Below are 23,439 nucleotides of genomic sequence, written 5' to 3' on the forward strand. Positions count from 1 at the left end.
AGCCACCGGCCATTGAAGCCATGTGGCTCCACCTGATGTTGGGACGTCACACGCGCAGTGTTGCCTCCCTCCACTCCCCGCAAATCACCTTTGCAACAAAAAAAACCGCTGAGCCTAACTGCAAATCATCACTGGGTGGCTTTGGGCTGGGAGAAGATGCTGCAATTTTGGGGTAAGCTCTTCCTTCCTAAGGAAATCAGCCCTGAGTGCTCACTGGAAGGACAAATCCTGAAGCTGAGGCTCCAATACTTTGGCCACCTCATGAGAAGAGAAGACTCCCTGGAAAAGACCCTGATGTTGGGAAAGATTGAGGGCACAAGGAGAAGGGGACAACAGAGGACGAGATGGTTGGACAGTGTTCTCGAAGCTACGAACATGAGTCTGACCAAACTGCGGGAGGCAGTGGAAGACAGGAGTGCCTGGTGTGCTCTGGTCCATGGGGTCACGAAGAGTCGGACACGACTAAACGACTAAACAACAACAACTTCCTTCCTAAGCTTACTGTACTTTCCATGTATAAGACGCCCCCTATTTTGGGGGACTCAAATTTAAGAAAATGGGCGGAGATAGCACAGAGTTGTTGAGCTTTTTGGGGGGGATTACCCAGGGTTGTTGAGCTTTCTTAAGGGGGGATTGCCAAAAATCGCTCACCCGCACAGATCGCTAAATCCACCTCCCGCCTGTCCCATCGCCGGCAGAAGCTGCCAATCACCCACACAACTGCCGGAGCATCAGCCAATCAGCACCACCCATTGACGCAGCAACCAATGAAATGGACAATAGCCGCTGACAGCCTTGGCAGCAACCAATCAAACGTCCACCATATGGACTACCCATGTATAAGATGACCTCCACTTTTCAGCATGATTTTTAAAGGAAAAAGCAGTCTTATACGCAGAAAAGTATGGTAATTTAATACATTGTTTCTAGAAAACCAGAGTCCCCCCAACTTGGTGTTGGATTGAGATGATCGCAATTGTAGTCCCAAACATCTGGAGGGCACCAAGTCGGGGAAGCTGCTTCCTCAACATGCTAACCGAACCATGATATGGAGTGGGGTGTGTGTGTCAATGTCTCCTTCCAGTTACCTCAAACCCATTGGGGGCCTGCCCTTCTTGGCCAGGAAAAGACGACGTGGTTCCCAGGAAGCCAAACATTTTGTCCACCATGTCGGAGTCGTTGACGGGTTCATTTCGGGCCTTTTCCATTTTCTGCAAGAGTTCCTTCTTGCGCCGAGCTTCTTCTTTTTCCTTTACTTCCCTTTCTGCATCTTCCCGAGCCAGCTGGGCCAGGCGTATCTAGGAGAGAGGTGTGGCAATGAGTATCCAGGATCCGAGAGGCACACAGGCACCAGGCAAAAGCCCCACCCCTGGAGGCCTGCCAGCCTTTTGCGCAGTCGCCGCAACACAAATCCTGGGGCCACCATTTCTTGCCAAGGCCAGGCATCCCCAAACTTCAGCCCTCCATAATGTTTTGGACTACAATTCCCATCACCCCTGACCACTGGTCCTGTTAGCTAGGGGTCATGGGAGTTGTAGGCCAAAACATCTGGAGGGCCGCAGTTTGGGGATGCCTGGTCTAGGCAAATCATTGGCACCACCATATTGAATTACCACTTACATTAAAAGAAATTTTTTAAATAGCTAAAAAAAAATGGGGAGGGGGCATAATCTCCTACTATATCTGAATGGATTGAAAAGATTTGGACCATAGTAAATATGATTAAGCTAGCGTATTACAAAGAATAATACTGTATAAATTAGCCTAACAGAACTATGGAAAATCGGGTGGGTTTTTAGTACTGTTTTGGAATAAGAATTCCAACCTTATGCTACTTTCAACCTGCTATAACAGTATTTCTTTATGTTCTTTATATTTGGTGTATTTTGTTTATTGATAAAAATAGTGATAAAGAAATCTCAAAGCCGTTTGCAGTAGGGAAAATTCGTTAAAGCAGTGAAACCAAATTGCAGCCAATAGGGCAGAAGGGTCTAGTGCTACTGATCAAGGAAAGTTTCGGCAAACCTGATATTTTATTAAGTTGAGAGGGAAACCTGGTGCTCTCTAGAAGCAGTTGGATTCCAACTCCCATATGCACCAGCCAGCATGACCAATGGTTAGGGATGAAGGGCCCTAAGTCCACAAACATCTGGAGGGTCACATAATCACACAACCGTCCATGCCTCCAGAATGACCCTTGTACCGTTTTGTAAAGAAAATTTCAATACCCAAGTAGTAAGCAATAAAAAGGTGCTTTCTTCACTAGTTAACACACACACACACACACAGAAGTTGGGTCGACGTAACTTCCAGTGTCGCTTTGCCCTTCTATGGGCACCAAAAATGGCCGACATTGGAAGTCGCGTCTATGCACTTCCGGGCATGCGTAGATGCGACTTTTGAAGCTGGCGGCGGCCATTTTTGGTGCCCATAGAAGGGCAAATCGGAAAGAAAAAAATGGCCGCCGGCAGGAGAAAATAACGGAGAAAAACGGGAGACGAAGTGATACGGGGTACCACCGGGAAAAGGTAAGTAAAAAGGGGATTTTCCCGGGGAAAACGGGGTACTTGGAAGTCCTTAATGTATTCTGGTCTCAAGTTATTAACTAATATGAGAACTTGGCCTAGGGGCACCCAGAAACAGTGGATTCTGCGCCATTAAAGAAAGGGACACAGAGCAGAAGCGTCAACCCACTTGGTGTTTTTTCTCTGCTTCCTCTTTCGCTTTCTTGGCACTCATCTCCTTCCTCAGACGTTCCTCTTCCAGGAGGCGGAGCTTTTCTGCTTCCAGGCGGCGGCGGTACTGGGGGAGGAAGGAAATTCAGAAGCACTGCTTGAATGGGTGGCTTCATTCATCACCCAGCCTGCATTTTAGAAGGTGAATGGCCACCGGGGAGAACTTGGGGCCAAGCTAGATATGAGGCAGGAGACATATGAAATGAAGGCTGCGGTGACTTGGCATTTGATGGCAGCTGTAGTGGGGGGGGGCATACTTTCCCCACAAACCATCTGAGCACCCAAAGTCTCCTTTCCCCGACTAATTTTCTCTCCGCTGGATAGCCATGTTCAAATATATAAAAGGATGTCATATAGAGAAGGGAGAAAGGTTGTTTTCTGCTGCTCCAGAGAAGTGGACACGGAGCAATGGATTCAAACTACAAGAAAGAAGATTCCACCTAAACATTAGAAAGAACTTCCTGACAGTAAGAGCTGTTCGGCAGTGGAATTTGCTACCAAGGAGTGTGGTGGATTCTCCTCCTTTGGAGGTCTTTAAGCAGAGGCTTGACAGCCATCTGTCAGGAATGCTTTGATGGTGTTTCCTGCTTGGCAGGGGGTTGGACTGGATGGGCCTTGTGGTCTCTTCCAACTCTACGATTCTACGATTCTATTATTCTAAGGTATGGAAACTCAATATCTTTCCCCTGATGGAAGGGAAAGCAATTTTGTTTGTGGAGGGAAATCACCCATGAAGAGGGGGCAGATGTCAGGGACTTGACTGGACACTGAGGAGTGGGTACCGGGAGAAAGGGGTTAGCTGTGATTCCTTCATTGCAGGGGGTTGGACTAGATCACCCTTGGGTCCCTTCCAACTCTACAATTCCACTTGGTCACAGAACCCGGCTCCTCCAGGTCCTAGTTCAACACTAACTAAAACACCATGCCAGCCCTCATCAAACCCTAGGACAGGCATCCCCAAACTGCGGCCCTCCAGATGTTTTGGCCTACAACTCCCATGATCCCTAGCTAACAGGACCAGTGGTCAGGGATGATGGGAATTGTAGTTCAAAACATCTGGAGGGCCGAAGTTTGGGGATGCCTGCCCTAGGATATCCCATACCTAAAATATCACAGACACCTTTCAGTTCCACAGCCCCTCCCAACAATATAAAATGCTGAACTATAAATGCATTTTTGTTTTATGAGATACACCTCTTTCATTAAATTCCTACTTTTCTGTTCCATTTGGAAAAGCTGTTATTTGTTTTGTGACTGATATATATATATAAAGTTTCTGTGGCCCACCTTGGGACCTTATAGTGATGGACGAATAAGGTATCTTTCTATATAAACAAACATGTAAGGTGGTCGTCACGCTGCAGTTCAGTGTAAGGTCAGACCAGCAGGCAGGCAACTGAGGGAGTGAGCAAGCAGCGTGGGGAGGCAGGTGACCCAGGCGAGATGTTTAATGGAGGGGGAGGTGCTCCGGGGTTGGCCAGGTGTGAGGAAAGAGGGGAGGCAGGGCTGGCAAGTGGAGCAAGCAGGGGAGCAGACCCTAGCAAATAAAAAAGTAGAAATATGCCTCGGTCTGGCCTTTAGGGGCAAGGCAAGAAGCACACTTACCTCTCCCTTCAACCGCTTATACAGGCGTCGAGCGATCATGCCCCTGGCGTATGCTTGGATGGTAAAGACTGCCCAGAGGCGATGGCGGAAGGCTCTGCGCACCAAGAACCCCCGGCACCTGGCTTGGAACTCGATGATGCGCTTGCGGGCCATGTGGTACCTCTTGTGCAGCTTGCGGGAGCGGTAGAGGGCTTGCAGCCTCAGGAAGCCGATCCTCATCTGTTGGGGTGAGGGAGAAAGCGGGGGAGCAATTCAGGGAGCAATTCCTACGCGCAAACAACTGACATAAAGCACACCGGTCTAAATTATGCCGGGGATCGAACCTGGGACCTTCTGCATGCAAAGCAGATGCTCTTCCACTAAGCTATGGCCCTTACCCCATTCATTATTTCCTTCCCTGCTGTAGTATGGAGGAGCATCTCTGTTCTAAAGGTGCAACTCAGCCTTGGGGTGGGGGGTGAAGACACATTGCGGGTTGTCTCAGACTTGACCTTGACCATGCTGAGACTTTGGGGAGCCATGACTAGCCAGCCATAGGCAATTCTGGGCTGGGTAGGCACAGGGGCGGAGGAAGGGTCGCCCACTGAGGGGTTTGTGTGACAAAATGCCAGGCAGCACTCACCGCCGAGCCTGCAGTGCGCCTGAGCCACATGTCTCTCCTGCGAGTGACGTGGTGGCTTGGGCGCCCGCAGGCTCTGGGTGAATTGTAAGTTTGGGTGACCTGAGAGAGGACAGAGAGGGAGTTTGGGTGAGCTGTAAGAGGAATGGGTTGGAGAGGCATATAAGAGGGTTGGTGAAGTCCAAGGGGAATGGGGGTTTGGTGAGTGAGGGGGGGCTGGGGAGAAGAGTGACCGGGGGGGGGGGAGCAACTTGGGTAAGATGTATGGCGAATGGAGGGTCATTTCGGTGAGTTCTAAGGCGAACAGTGGCAGGTTGGGTGAAGCAGAGCACATGGGGGGCCAGGCCGCAGGGGCAAAGGAAGGGGGTGCGGTGGAGGCGGTACGCCCCAGTGTCACCACTGAGGGGGGGTGACAAAATGCCGGGCGGCACTCACCGTGGAGCCTGCAATGCGCCGGAGCCACGCGTCTCTCCTGGGAGTGACGCGGTGGCTTGGACGCCCACAGGATCCATGCTGCCCCAAACGGTCCGGCCGCCGCCTCCCCCTCAGCTGTAGGGCGGCTGAGTGGGAGGAGGCAGGCAGACTCCTCGGAGGCCTCACGGAGCGTCCTGCCCCGGCTGGCCCCGCCCCCGCAGGCAGCTGGCCCCACCCCTGGGCACAGGGCATGCGCACCGCCCCAGGCGCCCGGTCAGCCTGCTCCGCCGCTGGGTAGACAATTGGTTCAGAAACCTGCACGCTCCAGGTGTACTTACAGCATCGTAGTTTCTTCGGCAATTATGCCCCCTCCAGTTCCGCTGGATCATTAGAGCTGCATTCCTCACTTTCAGGAAATTGGACCTGGGAAAGAGGCAGTTACAATCCATTTTTCTCCTTGGGAACTCTTTGTTTTTAAGCCCTGACCCAGGAAGAAACGCAATTCTTGACAGATTACCTCAGAAAGGTGGACAAATACAATCACTCTATTGTTCCGATTCCAAATGGTTTCAACTGAGTTTACTTGCATGTTTATATCATTGGAACCTGCCCATTGACTGTAGAAGGCAGATTAGAAATCGAATAAACAAATGTCAAAGTAGAACAGGCCTATTCCCCTAAGAGTGGCTTTGGGGCTAGTTAATGAAGTGAGTCCTCTTTCCCTACGTCTTTGAGTTAATATGTAAAGGAACGGGTCAGCAAAAACAACTGTTCAGGCTTCTTGCTCAAGAATAATTTTTTTATTTGTTCTTTGGACTGTTTTTTCCTGAACTCTGCAAGGAAAGCGCCTGCTCTCGAAGGTTTGAATTCGGCCAAAGATTGCTTCCCTTTTCAGCATCCAAACACCAATGGAGCAATGCTCGATAGACATTAGGGTACAATTTGTTTCCTGTTTGTAGTTTTAATGTGAAATCAGAAAGGTGCTTTGAATGAGATTGTGAGCTGTACGTGACTGTAAGCAGTACTGAATAAAATAATAATAATAATAATAATAATAATAATAATAATAAATTATATATACCCCGCCCATTTGGCTGGGTTTCCCCAGTCACTCTGGGCAGCTTCCAACAGAAAAATAAAACACAGTAATCTATTAAACATTAAAAGCCTCCCTGAATAATTTGCTGCTGCCTTCCCTCTTCTTCTTCCTCCAGGATTAAGCCATCTGAAATGTTTATGTTTTTCTAAATTACATAGTATTTTTTTTAAAAAAAAAATCTCTAAGCATTATACAAAAATTCAGAATAAACACAATCTGTATATTTAAAAAATGTAGCCATTGCGCACACGGATGTAACAGCCTTCCTCAGTAACCGCTGAACTGAATTGCATCAAATTAGGACAAAGTGTACCTTGCCCATCAGGGACGGATCTGGCATAATTTCCCCCCAAAAAAACCCACACCTTTCAGACCTAAAATAATGATTAAACACAAAAAGTGGCACCCAAATTAGACATCACCAGCAGAAGGTCTGAAGACTCCAGCAGCATCCAACAGAAAGACAGATCGCACGCTGCTGCCTCCAAAGCCGCGCCACCAGATGACATCACAAAATTCCACAGCAACCAACTGAAAACAGGCCTTTTGCAGCAACAAGGCCCAACATTGCCCAGCAGACTGAATAGGCCGCAGCAGACTAGGCCGCTTTCCAGACTAGGCCAAGTGGAGGTAGGGGCCTGCCTGGGGGGGATGGGGGGGCCGAATAGGGGGCAGGGATAAGTAATGGGTCAGAACAGGGTGGGGGGGAGACACAGGGATGGAACCTGCCCTCTCCACAGTATCTTGCCTCGGCTTTGCAGACTAGGCCACTTTCCAGACTAGGCAAAGTGGAGGTAGGGGCCTGCCTGGGTGGGGGATGGGGGGCCCCAAATAGGTCATAGGTTGGGACAGGGTGGGCCCAATCACAGGGATGAACCGGGGGATGGGGGGAGGAGGGACAGAACAGGGCGGGGAGGACACAGGGATGCGCCTATGTAAACATAACACAGAGAAAAACAGGGGGACTCTGAAGGTGCGGGAAGTCTGAAGTGGGACTCTGAGGCTCCATTTAACCAACTGAGCCACCGCAACGCGTGGCAGGGCCAACTAGTAAGAATTATAAAATGCTACACAACCTGAAGACCAGTATTACAAAAACAGGCAAGAACAGGCATTCAGCAATAACAGGGCAGAGGTATTTGTTTTCAAGTCACCTGAAGCAGCTGATCTAAGTGACCGTGCAGGTCTGTACATGACAGGGATGGATGGATCTGTTAAACTCAGTTTTTCCTCTGCTTTTTGTTTTTGCCACTCTTAAGTTCAGTTCTCTACATTTACACACCAGTCTTAATTTTTTTAAAAAAAAAATCCATGCAAAGTATACACATATACCCTAGTATATGCATTTTTTGCACATGATATTCAGCTGCAGAACTGCAGTGCCGGATTTGGAGGAGTGCAAAGTTCAAAGGATGGCTCTGTTTCATCTTGTGCATCGTTTCGGAAAGAGAGTAGGAATAAACAGGCGGTTCTTCCGATGGAGGAGGGATGTAGAAAGTGGGGTCCTCTGAGAATCGGTTTGGGGACCTGCATTTTTCAACTTGTTCATAATTGATCTGGGGTTAGGGATGGGCAGTTAGGCGGCCAAGTGGAGAGATGCCCTGTTTGCATGCCATGCCCTCCCTGGTTAAGGAGACAGATGAAAGATGTTTTGTAAGCTCAGGGATTTTTAATGTTCTTTTTTTTTAATGAGATGATTATAGTAAATTAAAGTAAATAAAGAAGAAAAGGAAAGAATCGAAAACAAGAGAGGAGGAGAATACATTAGAAAGGTTTTTTAAAAAACAACAACGGAGGGAAACAGCAATAACCCAAAAACAAAAATATATATACTTAATGCTACAAAACTATATAGTATATATGTGGATGGATAAACATGGTTTATATGTTAATCTATGTGTCACTATGGTTTTGACAAATATGTTCCAAGTATCATTAAATCTGCCCATGCATAATCTTCGCCTGATTTCCGTTTCCCTCCTTGCCCACTATTTCTACCTTACGGGAACCGCCATGGCTTCACCACAGCAACCAAATGAAAACAGGCCTTTTGCAGCAACAAGGCCCAACATTGCCCAGCAGACTGAATAGACTAAGAGTAGTCGTCTCCATCCAGGCTTCCTACCTGTCCTTAAATCCACGGACCACTTTCTGGATGAGGATGACCTTGTCTGTGATGGCCTTGTCTCTCTCTATCTCCAGCAGCATATCGTGGTGATCCTGAGGAGAGGAACACATCAGCAGGCCACTCGCTTCTGGAACTCCGCAGGACAGCACGGAATTCATTTCATTTATCCTATATAATAATGTCCAAGTTGTCCCTGCGTCCAGTTGTCCCGTGTGTCCCTGGGGTACTGCGCATGGGCCCCAGGGACACAGGGATTGGACAGCAGAGACGACGTACACACACGCGCACACGCTCTCCCCCCCCACCCCTCTGCCAACTGCCGCTCCCGGCCGGACAAGCGCCTCAGTGTGCTTGCGCTAAAGAGCGAGGAGGAGGAGGAGGCTGCTTTAGCCCCCTTCCCCCCCCTACGACCAGCAGACCAAGGGGCTCAGTACCTTGGATGCCGGTCTGGTGGGACATGATGGCAAGCAGCCGCCAGGAACTGCCGCCTCTCGGGCCGGGGGCAAAGGCAGGAAGCGGCGCCGGGGAAAGAGAGCCGCAACTCAGCGCCTCGCTTGCCTTCGCCCCGGCGGAGGCTCCTTCGGGCCAGGCAGTGGCGCCAGGACTCGGGCCGGAGACACCGGGGAAGCGGCAGAGACACCGGGAAAGCGGCAGAGTCACCGCTGCCATGTGCAGCTGAGGACGCGGCGGGCGTCGAGCCGAGGGGGCCGCCGGGGAGGCCGCCTCAAGCTCCGGGCTCCTTCCTTCCTCCTCCTCCTCCTCCTCCAGCAGCAGCAGCAGGAGCGCGACAATGGTGGGACCCCCCTCCTCCCATCTCCCGGCAGCTCCGGCCGCCCCTCGCGGCTCCTCACGGGCGTCGCCATAGCCTCTGGCTGGCTGCTGGAAGAGGAGGAGTAGGCTCGCTGGCCCTGGGATCCACCCACCGCCTCCTCCTTTCCGCCCCTTGGCTGCCTGAGCCCCGACACCTCTCCTTTTCCTAGCGGCGCCCATGGTGTCCTGGCCGAGGAGGTGGCGCCGCGGCCCTGGCTTCTGCCGAGACACGCGCTCTAGCGCCCGTTTTTAAACGGGCTGAATTCCACTAGTTCTTATATATTTATTACCGGCAATTGCACATCCTGCTCTTCCCTCACGGTCAATACTGCTGTACTGGTAGGAAGACCACTCTCTGCCGCAAGGTCCATTTCCACCTGGCCCAGATTCACCTTGAACAGCTAAAAGAGGCTCCTGGGATGCCGGAGGGACATTGCTGGGTTGGAGCAAGTGTCTCAATTGTTTTAAAACGTTTTAAATGGTTCTAATTTTGGTTCCTCTGTTTTGTTTTTGTCGGGTTCGTTAAATGTTTAGTTGGGGTTGGTGGTTATTTTAATTTGGGTATAGCTGTGAGCTGTTGATCATTATTGTTATTACTGTTATTGTTGCTGCTCTTTTTGTTATTGCTGTTATTGATTTATTGGTTGGTTTGTTGTTTGTACAGTGGTACCTCCGGTTGCGAATGGGATCCATTCCGGAGGTCCAGCCGCATCCTAAGGAATTCGCAACTGGAGGACCATTTCTGCGCATGCGTGTGGCGCGGTTTAGCGCTTCTGCACATGCACACGGCGCGTAGAGCACTTCTGTGCATGAGGGCGTGACTAAACCCAGAAAAATACTTCCAGGTTTACCATGTTTGCATCCCGAAGCTTACGTATCCAGAGGGATACGTTAGCAGAGGTACGACTGTATAGGATAGTTTGTTTTTTTTAATGTGTGATGTTTTGTTATGTTTTTATATACAGTGGTACCTTGGTTTTTGAACGTCTCCGTTGATGAACATTTCGGTTTTCTAACGCTGTAAACCCGGAAGTAAATGCTTTAGTTTTCGAACATGCCTCGGATGTCGATCATGCCACGTGGCTTCCGTTGAATGCAAGTTCCTGAGGCCTAGCTGTCGGCTATTGAGTTTTCAGTTTTCAAACGTTTCAGAACTCGAACCATCTTCCGGAATGGATTACGTTCAAAATCTGAGATACCACTGTATGTTGCAAGCCACCCAGAGTGGCTGGGGAAACCCAGCCAGATGGGCAGGATATAAATTAAAATATGGTTGTCGTTTTTATTGTTGTTGTTGTTGTTAATAATTGTCAATAATAATATCAATTGTTAATAATAATAAGTTTAAAATTCCACAAACAACCTTCAAAAAACAGTTAAAAGCTCCTAAAAGCAACCACCTAAAAGCGATTTCAGGGTTGTCGGTGACAGAACTTTCAGCCACCAGCTGTCTGAGTAGGCAGGAATGTTTCTTGATTTGTCCTAAACACTAATAGTGAGGGGAGATTGACACACCTCAGTCAGGAGGGCATTCCACAGGAGGTTGTGTGTTGTATAACGCATGTACTGTTGAAGCGTCCCTTTTGCATTTCAGAATTGAAAAGAAAGAAAGAGGGATGGCACAGGAAATTAAACAGATCCATTTCTCCTAGTGGGCGTAAGTGAAGCAGGACCCACTCAACCCACAAGTTGGGCAACCACCCCCTCTGCTACCACTGCTCAGTTCCTCTGCTCCTCCAGGGCCCACAAAACTTACCTGGGCAGGAGAAGGGAGGGGGGAAGGGAGGGGAACTACAAGTTCCCACGTTCCCGGCAGGAATTCCCACCAGAAACTAATCTCCACCTCCCGTTTCTCTTGCCCCTTGGTGGGAGAACTGAACTGCAAAATTCAGAGAAGTCTGGATTTCAAAGGATAGCTGTGCATTACTGCTTCGGGAAGCCTGAATTTGATGGGTTTGCATTATCCGGAACAAAATGTATTCCCCATCCCTAACTTCAAGTGTTTGCAAGGTTTTCTGTGCTTGCAATGGAGTATGTACAAAAGATTTTGGGGCAAGCATTTCACATCGCTCCATTTCTCACGCACCATTTGGAGAACATTTAGGAACTTCTGGGAATTTTGGAATTGACCATTGCTCAGTCCCCTAATTTTAAGGGAAGGAGGAAACAGGAAAAGGGCGGGCACTTCTTTTCCTTTCATCATTGTTTTCTGCTGCTCCAGAGAAGCGGACATGGAACATTAGAACATGGACATTAGAAAGAAGATTCCACCTAAACATTAGGAACATTAGGAAGAACTTCCTGACAGTAAGAGCTGTTCAGCAGTGGAATTTGCTACCAAGGAGTGTGGTGGAGTCTCCTTCTCTGGAGGTCTTTAAGCAGAGGCTTGACAGGCATATGTCAAGAATGCTTTGATGGTGTTTCCTGCTTGGCAGGGGGTTGGACTGGATGGCCCTTGTGGTCTCTTCCAACTCTATGATTCTATGATTCTATGTAGAAGCAAACGGTTTTGGGTTTTTTGAAAGAAAACTGAACCCCAGCTATCAAGTTTGGGAATCACTGCTTTAAGGATTTTCTTTCCTCGACCTTCACTGTTTGATTTCTTCCTTGGGCCACTGGTGTCAAGTCTGGTATATAGTCCTGCCTGCTTCCAGATTGGCCCAGCCCAAAGCAGACCTTTTGACAAGCTCATTTCCCCATTTCCTCCTTGTGCAGCTGCACAGCCCTGATAAGGCTCTCTGGAGGAACGGACGGGAACTCTTAACACTTAACTAACTAAGCATTAGGCGAGGAATATCCTTTAAAAAAGAAGAAGCATACAGATAACAGCGGAGAGGTGATTAAAACAGCAGCAACACTCCTGTACAGAAGAGGTTTATTTCTTGCCTATTATTTCATGCTTCTTCGTGGGGGAAGTATCAGTTCCCTACAGAACCATAATGAATCCCTACAGTAGAAATTATTTTGGATGGGAAACTGAAAACGGCAAAGCTTTCCTAGTTGGTTTCTTTTTGGTGTTACAATGGCATGTCTGGTCACTGGGGAAACTTTGTGGGGAAGAAACTTTGTGGGGAAGCCGTTCCTTATGAGGCTTAAATGTTCAAATATATAAAAGGATGTCATATAGAGGAGGGAGAAAGGTTGTTTTTTGCTGCTCCAGAGAAGCAGACACGGAGCAATGGATTCAAACTACAAGAAAGAAGATTCCACCTGCACATTAGGAAGAACTTCCTGACAGTAAGAGCTGTTCGGCAGTGGAATTTGCTGCCAAGGAGTGTGGTGGAGTCTCCTTCTTTGGAGGTCTTTAAGCAGAGGCTTGACAGGCATATGTCAAGAATGCTTTGATGGTGTTTCCTGCTTGGCAGGGGGTTGGACTGGATGGCCCTTGTGGTCTCTTCCAACTCTATGATTCTATGATTCTAAGAATCTTTATGCTTTGATAGCATCTCAGCCTTGAAAACAATTGCTAAATGGTGGCTGTTGCCCCGTTTGAGATATCAGCTAGCCACCAAACACACACGTTCTGCTTCCGGGCATATGCCCCCAACAACTTGCTTGCCATCTTACCTTCAGGAAAATCTTCGTCTTGCCAATCTGCCAGTCATCGTCTCTGCCCAACACGGCTTCAGCGATGCGCTGGCAAGTCCCCCGCAAGTCTCCCTGGAAGAAATAGTGGGATTTTCATTTCTTTTACTTAATTCCATTCATTAATCACTCCTCATAAAACGTCCCAAAGTGACTTTGCAGGGTAGAAGATAAGGAAACTCCCATCGTCCAAACAATATAATGATCAACGTAGCATGCGTCACATTTAGGGGGGAAATGTTGTAGCATTACTACAGATACTACTAGACTCTTTATCGAGGATGGCCTAAGACGTTTTGGCACCTGAGGCAAACCACAAAATGACCCCCACTCCTGGTCAGGGAAGAAGGGGCAAGTGAAGATCTACAGCAGGAACTAAACGGCTCAGGACCGCAATACCTCAAGGGTTGCTTCTCTCCATATGAACCCACCTGGACCCTGAGATCATCTTCTGAAGCCCTTCTTCGTGTGCCTCCTCTGCGGGAAGTCTGGAGGGTGGTAGCACGTGAACAGGGCCTTCTCTGCAGTGGCTCCCCATTTGTGGAATGCTCTCCCCAGGGAAACTTGCCTGGCGCCTTCATTATACACCTTTAGGCGCCAGGCAAAAACGTTCCTTTTTAACCAGGCCTTTGCCTGACTTGATCTACACATCCTATACCCTTTTTAAAATGTGTTTTTTTGTGGGGGAGGCTATTGGGTTATTGTTTTTATTTTTATTAACTATTTTGTGGGTTTTTTTAATCTTGATTTTATTCTGTGAACCGTCCTGAGACCCCTGAGTATAGGGTGCTATATAAATTCAGTAAGTTATAATAATAATACAGTGGTACCTCGGTTCTCAAACGCCTTGGTACTCAAGCAACTTGGAACCCAAACACTGCAAACCCAGAAGTAAGTGTTCTGGTTTGCAAACTCTCTTTCAGAAGCCAAACATGCTCCGTTTTGAGTATTACGCTTCCGGTTTGAGTGCCACACTTCCATTTTGAGTGTTATGATTCTGATTTGAGTGCCACACTTCTGTTTAGAGCGTTACGCTCTCTGTTTTTGCCGTTTACTTTGCATTTTTGTTTTTGCCGCTCTTTTTGTTTTGTTTTTGTGACTGTGTGGAACCCAGTTCAGCTAGAGATTGATTGATTGTGTGACTGCAGTACATTGTTTATTGCTTTCATTTTATGGATCAGTGGTCTCATTAGATAGCAAAATTCATGTTACAGTGGTACCTCGGTTTACAAACACAATTGGTTCCGGAAGTCTGTACTTAACCTGAAGCGTACTTAACCTGAAGCGAACTTTCCCATTGAAAGTAATGGAAAGTGGATTAATTCGTTCCAGACAGGTCCGTGGAGTACTTAAAGTGAAAATACTCAAACCGAGGCATACTTAAACCGAGGTATGACTGTAAATTGCTGCTTTAGGGGTTGTTTTTAAAAGTCTGTAATGGATTAATCCATTTTGCGTTACTTTCTACGGGAAGCGCATCTTGGTTTTGGAATGCTTTGGTTTTGGAACGGACTTCTGGAACGAATTAAATTTGAGAACCAAGGTACCACTGTAATAATAATAATAATAATAATAATAATAATAATAATAATAATAATAGCAGATCCGGCATCCAGGGAGCATGCTGCAGCTGTTGCTGCCGCCGTAGCAGCGGGTAATACATTCCTTGGAGGCCAGTTCTACTTGTCCTGTGGATCTTGCCGCCTGAGGCAGCTGCCTTACCTTGCCTCAAGTGTGGGCCGGCTCGGCTCTCAGCATGCTTATTAATGCCACAGGATCTCTCTCTTTAGAGCTATGAGGAGTGATTTCAACTGTACCTGTTTGTATGCTGGCTTCACCCCAGGCATGAGCACTCGGTACCGGTCCACAAACTCCACGAAAGTGTAGCGGATGGGGTACCCAGCCCTGCGGATCCGGATGGTTTCCATCATGCCGGAATACCTCAGCTGGCGGACACAGAGCTCCCGGTCAAACAACTGCAGTGGTGGGGGAAATGACCTCAGTGTCAATGCTTTTACCCACTCGCTCCTGAATTTATGAGCTTAAACATTTCCCCCTTTTAAGTATTTTGCGAGCTGCCGATTATTACTGGGGGAGAACGCCTGACAACCAAAAACACTTTGTAACAGAATAAATGGGCAAAAAAGGAGAGTGTTACATGCAGAGGCCGGAAAGGAGAACATTTCTGAAGGCAAGGGGTTGGGCTGGATGTCCTCTGAGAGACCTTTCCAGCTCTGCAGGATTTTTTTTTTTAGCTGTAAGGTTAGAGTCTGTAGGAGAGGAAAATGGCAAGAATAGAAAGGTCAAACAAGTTAATGCATTTGAATGATGAGCATGGCACATTTGTTTATTTGTTGGTACCAACTCTTTACTATGTGGAGGGTTGTGTACAGTTCTATGAAATTAAACCATGGTGTCCTTATGGCAAGTTCTTAAAGAAATGGGAGTGCCTGATCACCTCATCTGTCTCCTGAGAAATTTCTATGTGGGACAAGAAGCTACAGTTAGAACTGGATATGGAACAACTGATTGGTTCAAAATTGGGAAAGGAGTACGACAAGGTTGTATATTGTCTCCCTGCTTATTTAACTTATATGCAGAATTCATCATGCGAAAGGCTGGACTGGATGAATCCCCAAGCCGGAATTAGGATTGCCGGAAGAAATATCAACACCTCAGATATGCAGATGACACAACCTTGATGGCAGAAAGTGAGGAGGAATTAAAGAACCTTTTAATGAGAGTGAAAGAGGAGAGCGCAAAATATGGTCTGAAGCTCAACATCACAAAAACCAAGATCATGGCCACTGGTCCCATCACCTCCTGGCAAATAGAAGGGGAAGAAATGGAGGCAGTGAGAGATTTTACTTTCTTGGGTTCCATGATCACTGCAGATGGTGACAGCAGTCACGAAATTAAAAGACGCTTGCTTCTTGGGAGAAAAGCAATGACAAACCAAGACAGCATCATAAAAAGCAGAGACATCACCTTGCCGATGAAGGTCCGTATAGTTAAAGCTATGGTTTTCCCAGTAGTGATGTATGGAAGTGAGAGCTGGACCATAAAGAAGGCTGATTGCCAAAGAATTGATGCTTTTGAATTGTGGTGCTGGAGGAGACTCTTGAGAGTCCCATGGACTGCAAGAAGATCAAACCTATCCATTCTGAAGGAAATCAGCCCCGAGTGCTCACTTGAAGGACAGATCGTGAAGCTGAGGCTCCAATACTTTGGCTACCTCATGAGAAGGGAAGAATCCTTGGAAAAGACCCTGATGTTGGGAAAGACTGAGGGCACTAGGAGAAGGGGACGTCAGAGGACGAGATGGTTGGACAGTGTTCTCGAAGCTACGAACATGAGTTTGACCAAACTGCGGGAGGCAGTGGAAGACAGGAGTGCCTGGCGTGCTATGGTCCATGGGGTCACGAAAAGTCGGACACGACTAAACAACTAAACAACAACAAAGCAGTTTTTTAAAGCACAGGCACGAATTTTCCCAAGTAGGCATACTAAACGTGAGGATAAAAATCCACGTAACCCTTTTCAACACGGACATTACAAAAGCAGGCAGCAAGAACGATGATAAGCAAGAACGGGAATAAGGTTGTTTTAATTTAGGCGGCCGATTTAGTAGCAAACCTAAACAGAGCCATGGCAGCAATACCTAACAGGGCCCTAAGCCAGGCGTGCCAACTCTAGGGGGCGAAGGGCCCCTCGGGCCCCTCAATATTTGTTTTAATATTAATATTTTGAGGCAGCCGTGCTTTGTGTTTTAACCACTGGGTATGCCATTGGCTGCGGCTAAATGCACTGCTCCAGTTTGGCTGCTTGGAGAAAAACAATTTGTACCGGGAAGATTCACTCATAGACACCTGGACAGAAACAAAATCTGTTTCCTTTATATCTGCAAAGCTTGATGCTCCCACATTTTGCAAAATTAACTAGAAGTCCTAACAGGGAACGTAATGCAAAAACAGGCAAAGCTCTTTCCACTGGTTTTCCCCCCACCGGTTTCCTGAAATCCTGTTTCCTGTCACTATCAGCTCTTGATCCTCTCTGACCTCAGGCATAAAAATCCTCTCCTGGGGGGAAAAAGATGTTTTTATTTCACAGGCTACTTTTACTGTCAGATTCCTGTTGTGGTGCCATTTGTTCTCTTTGGCTGCCCCGTGTATTTTAAGGGTTTCGATCACAACTTTCAGTGGCGGGGGAATGAACACCATCTCGTAAAGAAAACACAAGGTATACTGTGGTCCCGGGATGTCCACAAAACTCAAGAGGGGAGGAAAAAGGGGTGATGAGGAGGAGGAGGGCGGGAGGAAGGAAGAAAGGTGGCAAAAAGAGAGGTTGAGAGAAACAGTGGGGCAGGAAGGGATGAAAGGAGACAAGGGGGGAGGAGAGGTGCTTCAGTCGCAAGTTTGCCCAGCTGGCAAGTTTATGCTATAAGAATTCTAAGGTCTCAAATATAGATGAAATGTTCATAAATGTACAAGGCAAACACATACATAAGTATATAAGCCATGTGTCTGAAATAGCACAGGAGAGCAGTCATGAAGCCATTTTGACTCTCCCAAATTGACCTCAAATATTCCTCTGCAAGGAGGAAGGAAATGGACAGTCTTTGGACCAGACATCCCCAAACTGCGGCCCTCCAGATGTTTTGGGACTACAATTCCCATCATCCCTGACCACTGGTCCTGTTAGCTAGGGATCATGGGAGCTGTAGGCCAAAACATCTGGAGGGCCGCAGTTTGGGGGTGCCTGCTTTGGACTGTAGGGGCTTACACCTCCCTTTTCAAACATAGTTTGGCGAGTATCAATATGCGTAAGAAATTCAGGAACCAAGTATTTACCATCTCAAAGGAATGGCCAGGCTACTCAGAAAATGCAATCGAGTAAGGCATTATCAGGATAGACAGGAGAGAAGCAACACTCTCAAATTTCTGCTGGAGACCGCCTCCTTCTGTGATGCATGTAGGATGTTTCGAGCGGTGGTCTTGGGCTACAGGGTGGGCCATTTCAAAAGTCTTTATAGAGGCTTGCGCACCATTGTTCAGGGTACTCCTCCCTGCAGCGTGTGGCGAGTGGGGACCCTGTTGCAACAGTTTATTTTCTTTAATAAAGATCAGGCTTACTAGTTGCTTTGCTTTCAATATACCCTGGTTGGCCTCTGCTTTCTCACTGCCCGATCTCCCAAGGGACTCTATACGGGCTCTAGATACCCCATAAGGGAATTAGAGGTATTTTTCTTACAACATTTACACAGCCAGTGCGAAGATATCAATGGATATTCCCCCAATTGGGGGGGGGGCGAGAGTTAAGAAAGATTGGAGAGCTAAGCACAACCAAGCACAACGGCTTCTTCTCACTCAGTGGAACTTCTCCTCCCCAAATCCGCTTTGGGGTCCCCCCAACTCTCTGGAGCAGATGGAGGGGTGTATGGGTGGGATGCAGGAAAAGGAAAGATGGGGGAACTTTCACTGTACAAGTGGAAATCTATAGGCTCATGGAGATAGACTGAGCCTAGAATCTCGGAAGGAGGACATGGCAAAAAGACAGGCTCCCCAAACCCTGCAGAGATATGAGGCTAACCTGCCTCCCCCCCCCCCCCGGGTGTGCTGCTAATGAAAGTCCACCAAGTAAAGAAGAGGCACAGGAACATAAGTCAATCCTGCTGGATGAGGCCAATGGCCCATCTCGTCCAACAGCCTGTCGTCACACTGGCTGGGGGGGGGGGAACCCGCAAGCAGGATTCGAACGCAAGAGCCGGTCTCCCCTCCTGTGGTTTCCAGAAACTGGCATTCAGAAGCCAGTTAAAAATGGAAAGCGTAATGCCAGTGGTCAACAAAAGAGGTTTAAAGGCAAATATATATATAAAAAATGTAGTATAAACACCGACAACTGGGAAGCACTGGCCTGCGAGCGCTCCAGTTGGAGAACAGCCTTTACCAAAGGTGTCATGGGCTTTGAAGACACTCGAACTCAGGACGCAAGGGAGAAAGGTGCTAAGAGGAAGGCACGCTTGGCAAACCCTCACCGTGATGACCTCCTGCCCGGAAACCTATGTCCCCACTGTGGAAGGACGTGTGGATCCAGAATTGGCCTCCACAGTCACTTATGGACTCTCTGTTAATATTGTAACAAAAAATTAAAATAAAATAAAATTCCTTCCAGTAGCACCTTAGAGACCAACTAAGTTTGTCATCGTGTTCGAATTGGGAAGTAGTGGCAAGTAGCCTTCTGCAAGTGACCTAGAGCCTGCCCCCTCCCGGTTAAAAACCCGCTTTATCCAGAAGAAGGGAAATGGGCGCGTGGCTTACCATGGGCTTCTTGTATTCGTTGGGCTTGATGCAGCGGACGAAGAAAGGCTGGCAGACACTGAGAGTCCTCATCAGCAGCTCCAGCGAGCGCTTGAACTGGCTGCTGAGAGTCGGGGAGCGCTTCCTGGTCTCTGCCCCCTGGAAAGAAAGGGGGGGGAAGCGCCACAGAGGATCAGTGTCCGGAAATGAACGGATAATGCAAACAGCAAGCAGAGCATTTCCCCCTCAAGCTGGGTCAAAGGGGACACTCTGTTGCACAGGAAGCTGCGTTTCAGCAAGGCAGGCCGTTCGTCCGCCTTGGCCGGGGCTCCAAAGCCTTTCTGGATTCCTGCCCCCTGTTTCCATTAGCTCATCCCCACTGCCACCTACCCTAGACAAAGCATTATTCAGGAGAGCAGAGGAAGATAACAACCCACTAAGATTCAAAAGAGTTGGTTGCAGCCATCCAAGCTCTCAGGCCAAGGGAAATTTGACACTCTGGAGATGGCAAGGGTTGGACCTGGGACCTTCTGCACTCAAGGCATGTCTTCTGCCACTGTGGGAAGGGGACAAAGGCGCAGAGGGTACGTCCGTTCATGGAGACCAGTTCTCACAGTTGAAGGAACCTCCAGAGGCAGAAGCAGTGTATCCCTGAATACCACACGCAGAGAACAAACAACAAGGGAAGCTGCAGGAAAGGAGATTCCGACTAAACCCCAGAAAGAACTTTCCGACAGTAAGAGCAGGTCTCCCTTGGGTGGATGTGAGCTCTCCTTCCTTGGAAGTTTTTAAGCAGAGGTTGGATAGCCATCTGCCATGGAGGTTATAGTTGAGGTTCCTACATTTCGGGGGTTGGACTAGATGACCCTGGGAACCTCTTCCAACTCTACCATTCCATGATTCTATGTACAGAGAATGTCACCAATAGGAACTCTGGACACACTGCCTGGTACCAGGTTAGGCTATTTCTCCATCTACCCCAATGATGTTTGCTCTGACCGGCAGCTGCTTCCTCAGATACCAGGCAGAGAAGCTTCTTTTTCACCTGCAGTGATGGATATATATGCTGAGGAAGCCAAGGAGTGGATCTGGACATTCTGCATGCAAGGCACATGGCCCTCAGAAGGTCACACGGACCTTTGGGCTGCAAGAGGTTTGCCACCTCTGCTTTAGGCCACAACCGCACCATCCACGTTAAAAGCACTACGATGCCCGCAAATAATTCTGGGAACTACAGTTTGTTAAGGGTGCTGAGAGTTGTGAGGAAACAGTGACGCTGTTCCAGAAGGCCTGCAAATGCCATCTTGGTAGTTAAGAAACCCCAGAAACTTGTTGCAAGAATGAGCTTCAATGTTCTGTTTATCTGTGTGCTCGGGGGGGCGCTGGGCTGTTGGCCGAGAAAGAGGGGCTATCTGTAAGACGTGGGAAATTTTATTTATTTATTAAATTTGTATACCGCCCTTCATTTGTAGATCTCAACAGGGCCGTCTTAAGCGCCCCTGGCGCCGTGGAGCGACGGATCCCTCCGGCGCCCCCCGCCCCGTTTCCCAGCGCGGTGGGCGGGCGGGCGCAGCGCGGCTACCACAAGCACTGCTGCGCGGCGGGCGGGCAGGCACAGCGCGGTGGCCGTGGGCGCAGTTCGCGGCGCCCTCCTGGCGGGCCGGCGCCATGGTGCGCTGCGCCACCCAGCCTGGCCCTAGGGCCGGCCCTGGATCTCAAAGCTGATCGGAGCATCGACCAGGGAGAGTGATGGGAGGCTCATGCCAAACTGACGGATGCTGTCTTTTGCAATGCTTACCTAGTAGCACTTTGCAGACAAGCCATGTCAACCTCACTGGAAGTTTTGAAGCAGAGGTTGGATGGCCATCTGCCATGGATGCTTTAAATGACATTCCTGCATTGGACTAGATGACCGTTGGACTTGATGACCATTGAGTAAAGATGCCTTACTCTAGCTAAAGGCTAGGCCAGTCAAAGGTGCTCATCTTGCTTTCAGGCCGAGGGAGCTGGCGTTTGTCCACAGACAGCTGTCCAGGTCATGTGGCCAGCAGGACTAAACCGCTTCTGGCGCAATGGGACACCGTGATGGAAACCAGAGTGCAGGGAAACGCTGTTTACCTTCCCGCCGCAGTGGTAGCTATTTATCTACTTGCAGTGTTATGCTTTCGAACTGCTAGGTTGGCAGGAACTGGGACAGAGCAACAGGAGCTCACCCCGTCACACAGATTCGAACCACAGACCTTCCGATCGGCAAGCCCAAGAGGCTGAGTGGTTTAGACCACAGCGCCACCTGTATCCCTCTACACCCAACTCTACAATTCTATGGTTCTATGATTCTATGACTTCTCTCTGCTGTGGTGTCTGACCTGCATCTGTAACAGCAGGCTGTGTTGCAAGTTTACACCTTCCCATCATAAAGCACAAGAACTGGCCATTCTGGCATTTTTGACAGCCTTCTTTGGTATCTCTGCATCAAACCACACACCCAGGCCCTTCATTTGGGTCTGCAGTTCAGAACAGGGAAATCCTCTATTCCCTTCCCAAAGCTATAACCCCTGGAGTTCCCTGTGAAGAAGGACTGGTTGCTAAACCACTCTGGGAACTGTAGTTCTTGCGGCAGGATTGCTCCTCAAATCATACCTGCCAAGTCCCGGACTGCAGAATCTGAGACCGGCAGCCGCGTGACACTGGAAGTTGCGTAGACGCAACTTCTGGTGTCGCTTTGCCCATCTATGGGCACCGAAAATGGCCACCACTGGCTTCAAAAGTCGCGTTTACGCATGTCCAGAAGTGCGTAGATGCAACTTCCGGTGTCGCTCTGCCCATCTATGGGCACCGAAAATGGCCGCCGCCGACACCGGAAGTCACGCCTACGCACTTCCGGACATGCGTAGACGCAACTTTCGAAGCTGGCGCCGGCCATTTTCGGTGCCCATAGATGGGCAAATAAGAAAAAAAATTGGCTGCCGGCAGGAGAATATAAGGGATAATAACAGGAGACAAAGTGATACGGGGGACCGCCGGGAAAAGTTAAGAAAAAACGGGGGTTTCCCGGGGAAAACGGGATACTTGGCAGCTATGCCTCAAATCCGTTTCGTCGTTGTAAAGGAAGATCCCTCTTCCTCCAAGATAAAGCCACATCATAAAGTTCACAAACAAAAAGCCAGTGGGAACAGAGCCTGGAATGCTCATTTTAAAAAGGAACTTTTAGTCAAAGTCCAAAAAGGAACTGAATCCGAGTTTGGCTCATGCTCAGTTCAAGGGCTGCTGTCTGACCTGGTATAGCAGCAACCAATGACAGGCCAGCCAGCAAGGCACTGCCCATCAGGTGGGGCCTCTGATTGGCTTGTTTGAAAGCTGGCGTTCAGATGGGAAGTCCCGCCCTGAGATCCCGTCAGCCAGGGGAAATCTCAAATGGCCAGCAAGCACGTGAGAACTGTCTGCCAGAAGCGAGGGGGATCGCAACCGCTGCCCACCTGAAAAGGGCGAGCATCCATTCTGTTCAAGTTCATACAATTTATCCTCTGCATTCCTCCCCCCCCTCCAGCATTTAGAACGTTACTTGCTGCTGTGTCAAATTATAACACTTAAGAAAAGTAAGAAAACATCACACGGTGCGATGTCAATGGCCCCAATAATTATGATCTTTAAGCTTAATGGCCCCAAAGTCTTAGGAGGCAAAAAGAATTAATGCAAGAGAATGAACTTGAACTAAAAATTGTTCAAAGTTCTACCTACCCACAAACAGACTTAATTCACATTCCATTCACCCAGCAGTTCGTGGGAGCTACTCTCAGGTATAGCTCAGAGATTTTTCGAACTACTTCAGGTGAATTCGTTAAAGCAAATCAGTTCGTTCTAATGTTCAGTGAACCTTGGTGTCTACGGAGCACATAGCTTCGGTTCACATTTAAAAAGTGTCACATCCCATTTTTACGGATTTGACTAAACCCTCAAATAAGCAAAGTGACTCAGGAAGTAAATTCCCTGCCCAGCCACAAATAAACAGCCAGCATCCTTGAGCGACAAGTGTCCAATAAGCTTTTCCAATGCCTCTTCAGTGGGAGTCCCAGATACCCAAAGGAAGATCATGTGTAACAAAAATCCCCTTCAGTGCCTGCTGCCCATATAATATTTAACAGAGAATG

At 48.4% G+C, this 23,439-nt stretch overlaps 1 protein-coding gene across 1 annotated transcript in view; it reads right to left on the reverse strand.

Moving 5' to 3' along the window:
* MYO7A (myosin VIIA) overlaps positions 1 to 23,439 on the reverse strand; it is a 159,395-nt gene that overhangs the window by 50,199 nt on the left and 85,757 nt on the right. Inside the window, exons 16-23 of the mRNA XM_060273921.1 lie at positions 19,313 to 19,450; positions 14,813 to 14,971; positions 12,978 to 13,070; positions 8,598 to 8,692; positions 5,712 to 5,796; positions 4,341 to 4,559; positions 2,695 to 2,802; positions 1,089 to 1,298 (exon numbers count right to left, since the gene is read on the reverse strand). Coding sequence (XP_060129904.1) covers positions 1,089 to 1,298; positions 2,695 to 2,802; positions 4,341 to 4,559; positions 5,712 to 5,796; positions 8,598 to 8,692; positions 12,978 to 13,070; positions 14,813 to 14,971; positions 19,313 to 19,450 — 1,107 coding nt within the window. The remainder of the gene's footprint in view (positions 1 to 1,088; positions 1,299 to 2,694; positions 2,803 to 4,340; positions 4,560 to 5,711; positions 5,797 to 8,597; positions 8,693 to 12,977; positions 13,071 to 14,812; positions 14,972 to 19,312; positions 19,451 to 23,439) is intronic.

The sequence above is a fragment of the Zootoca vivipara genome, chromosome 4 (genome assembly GCF_963506605.1).
Source record: "Zootoca vivipara chromosome 4, rZooViv1.1, whole genome shotgun sequence".
Lineage (NCBI taxonomy): Eukaryota > Metazoa > Chordata > Lepidosauria > Squamata > Lacertidae > Zootoca > Zootoca vivipara.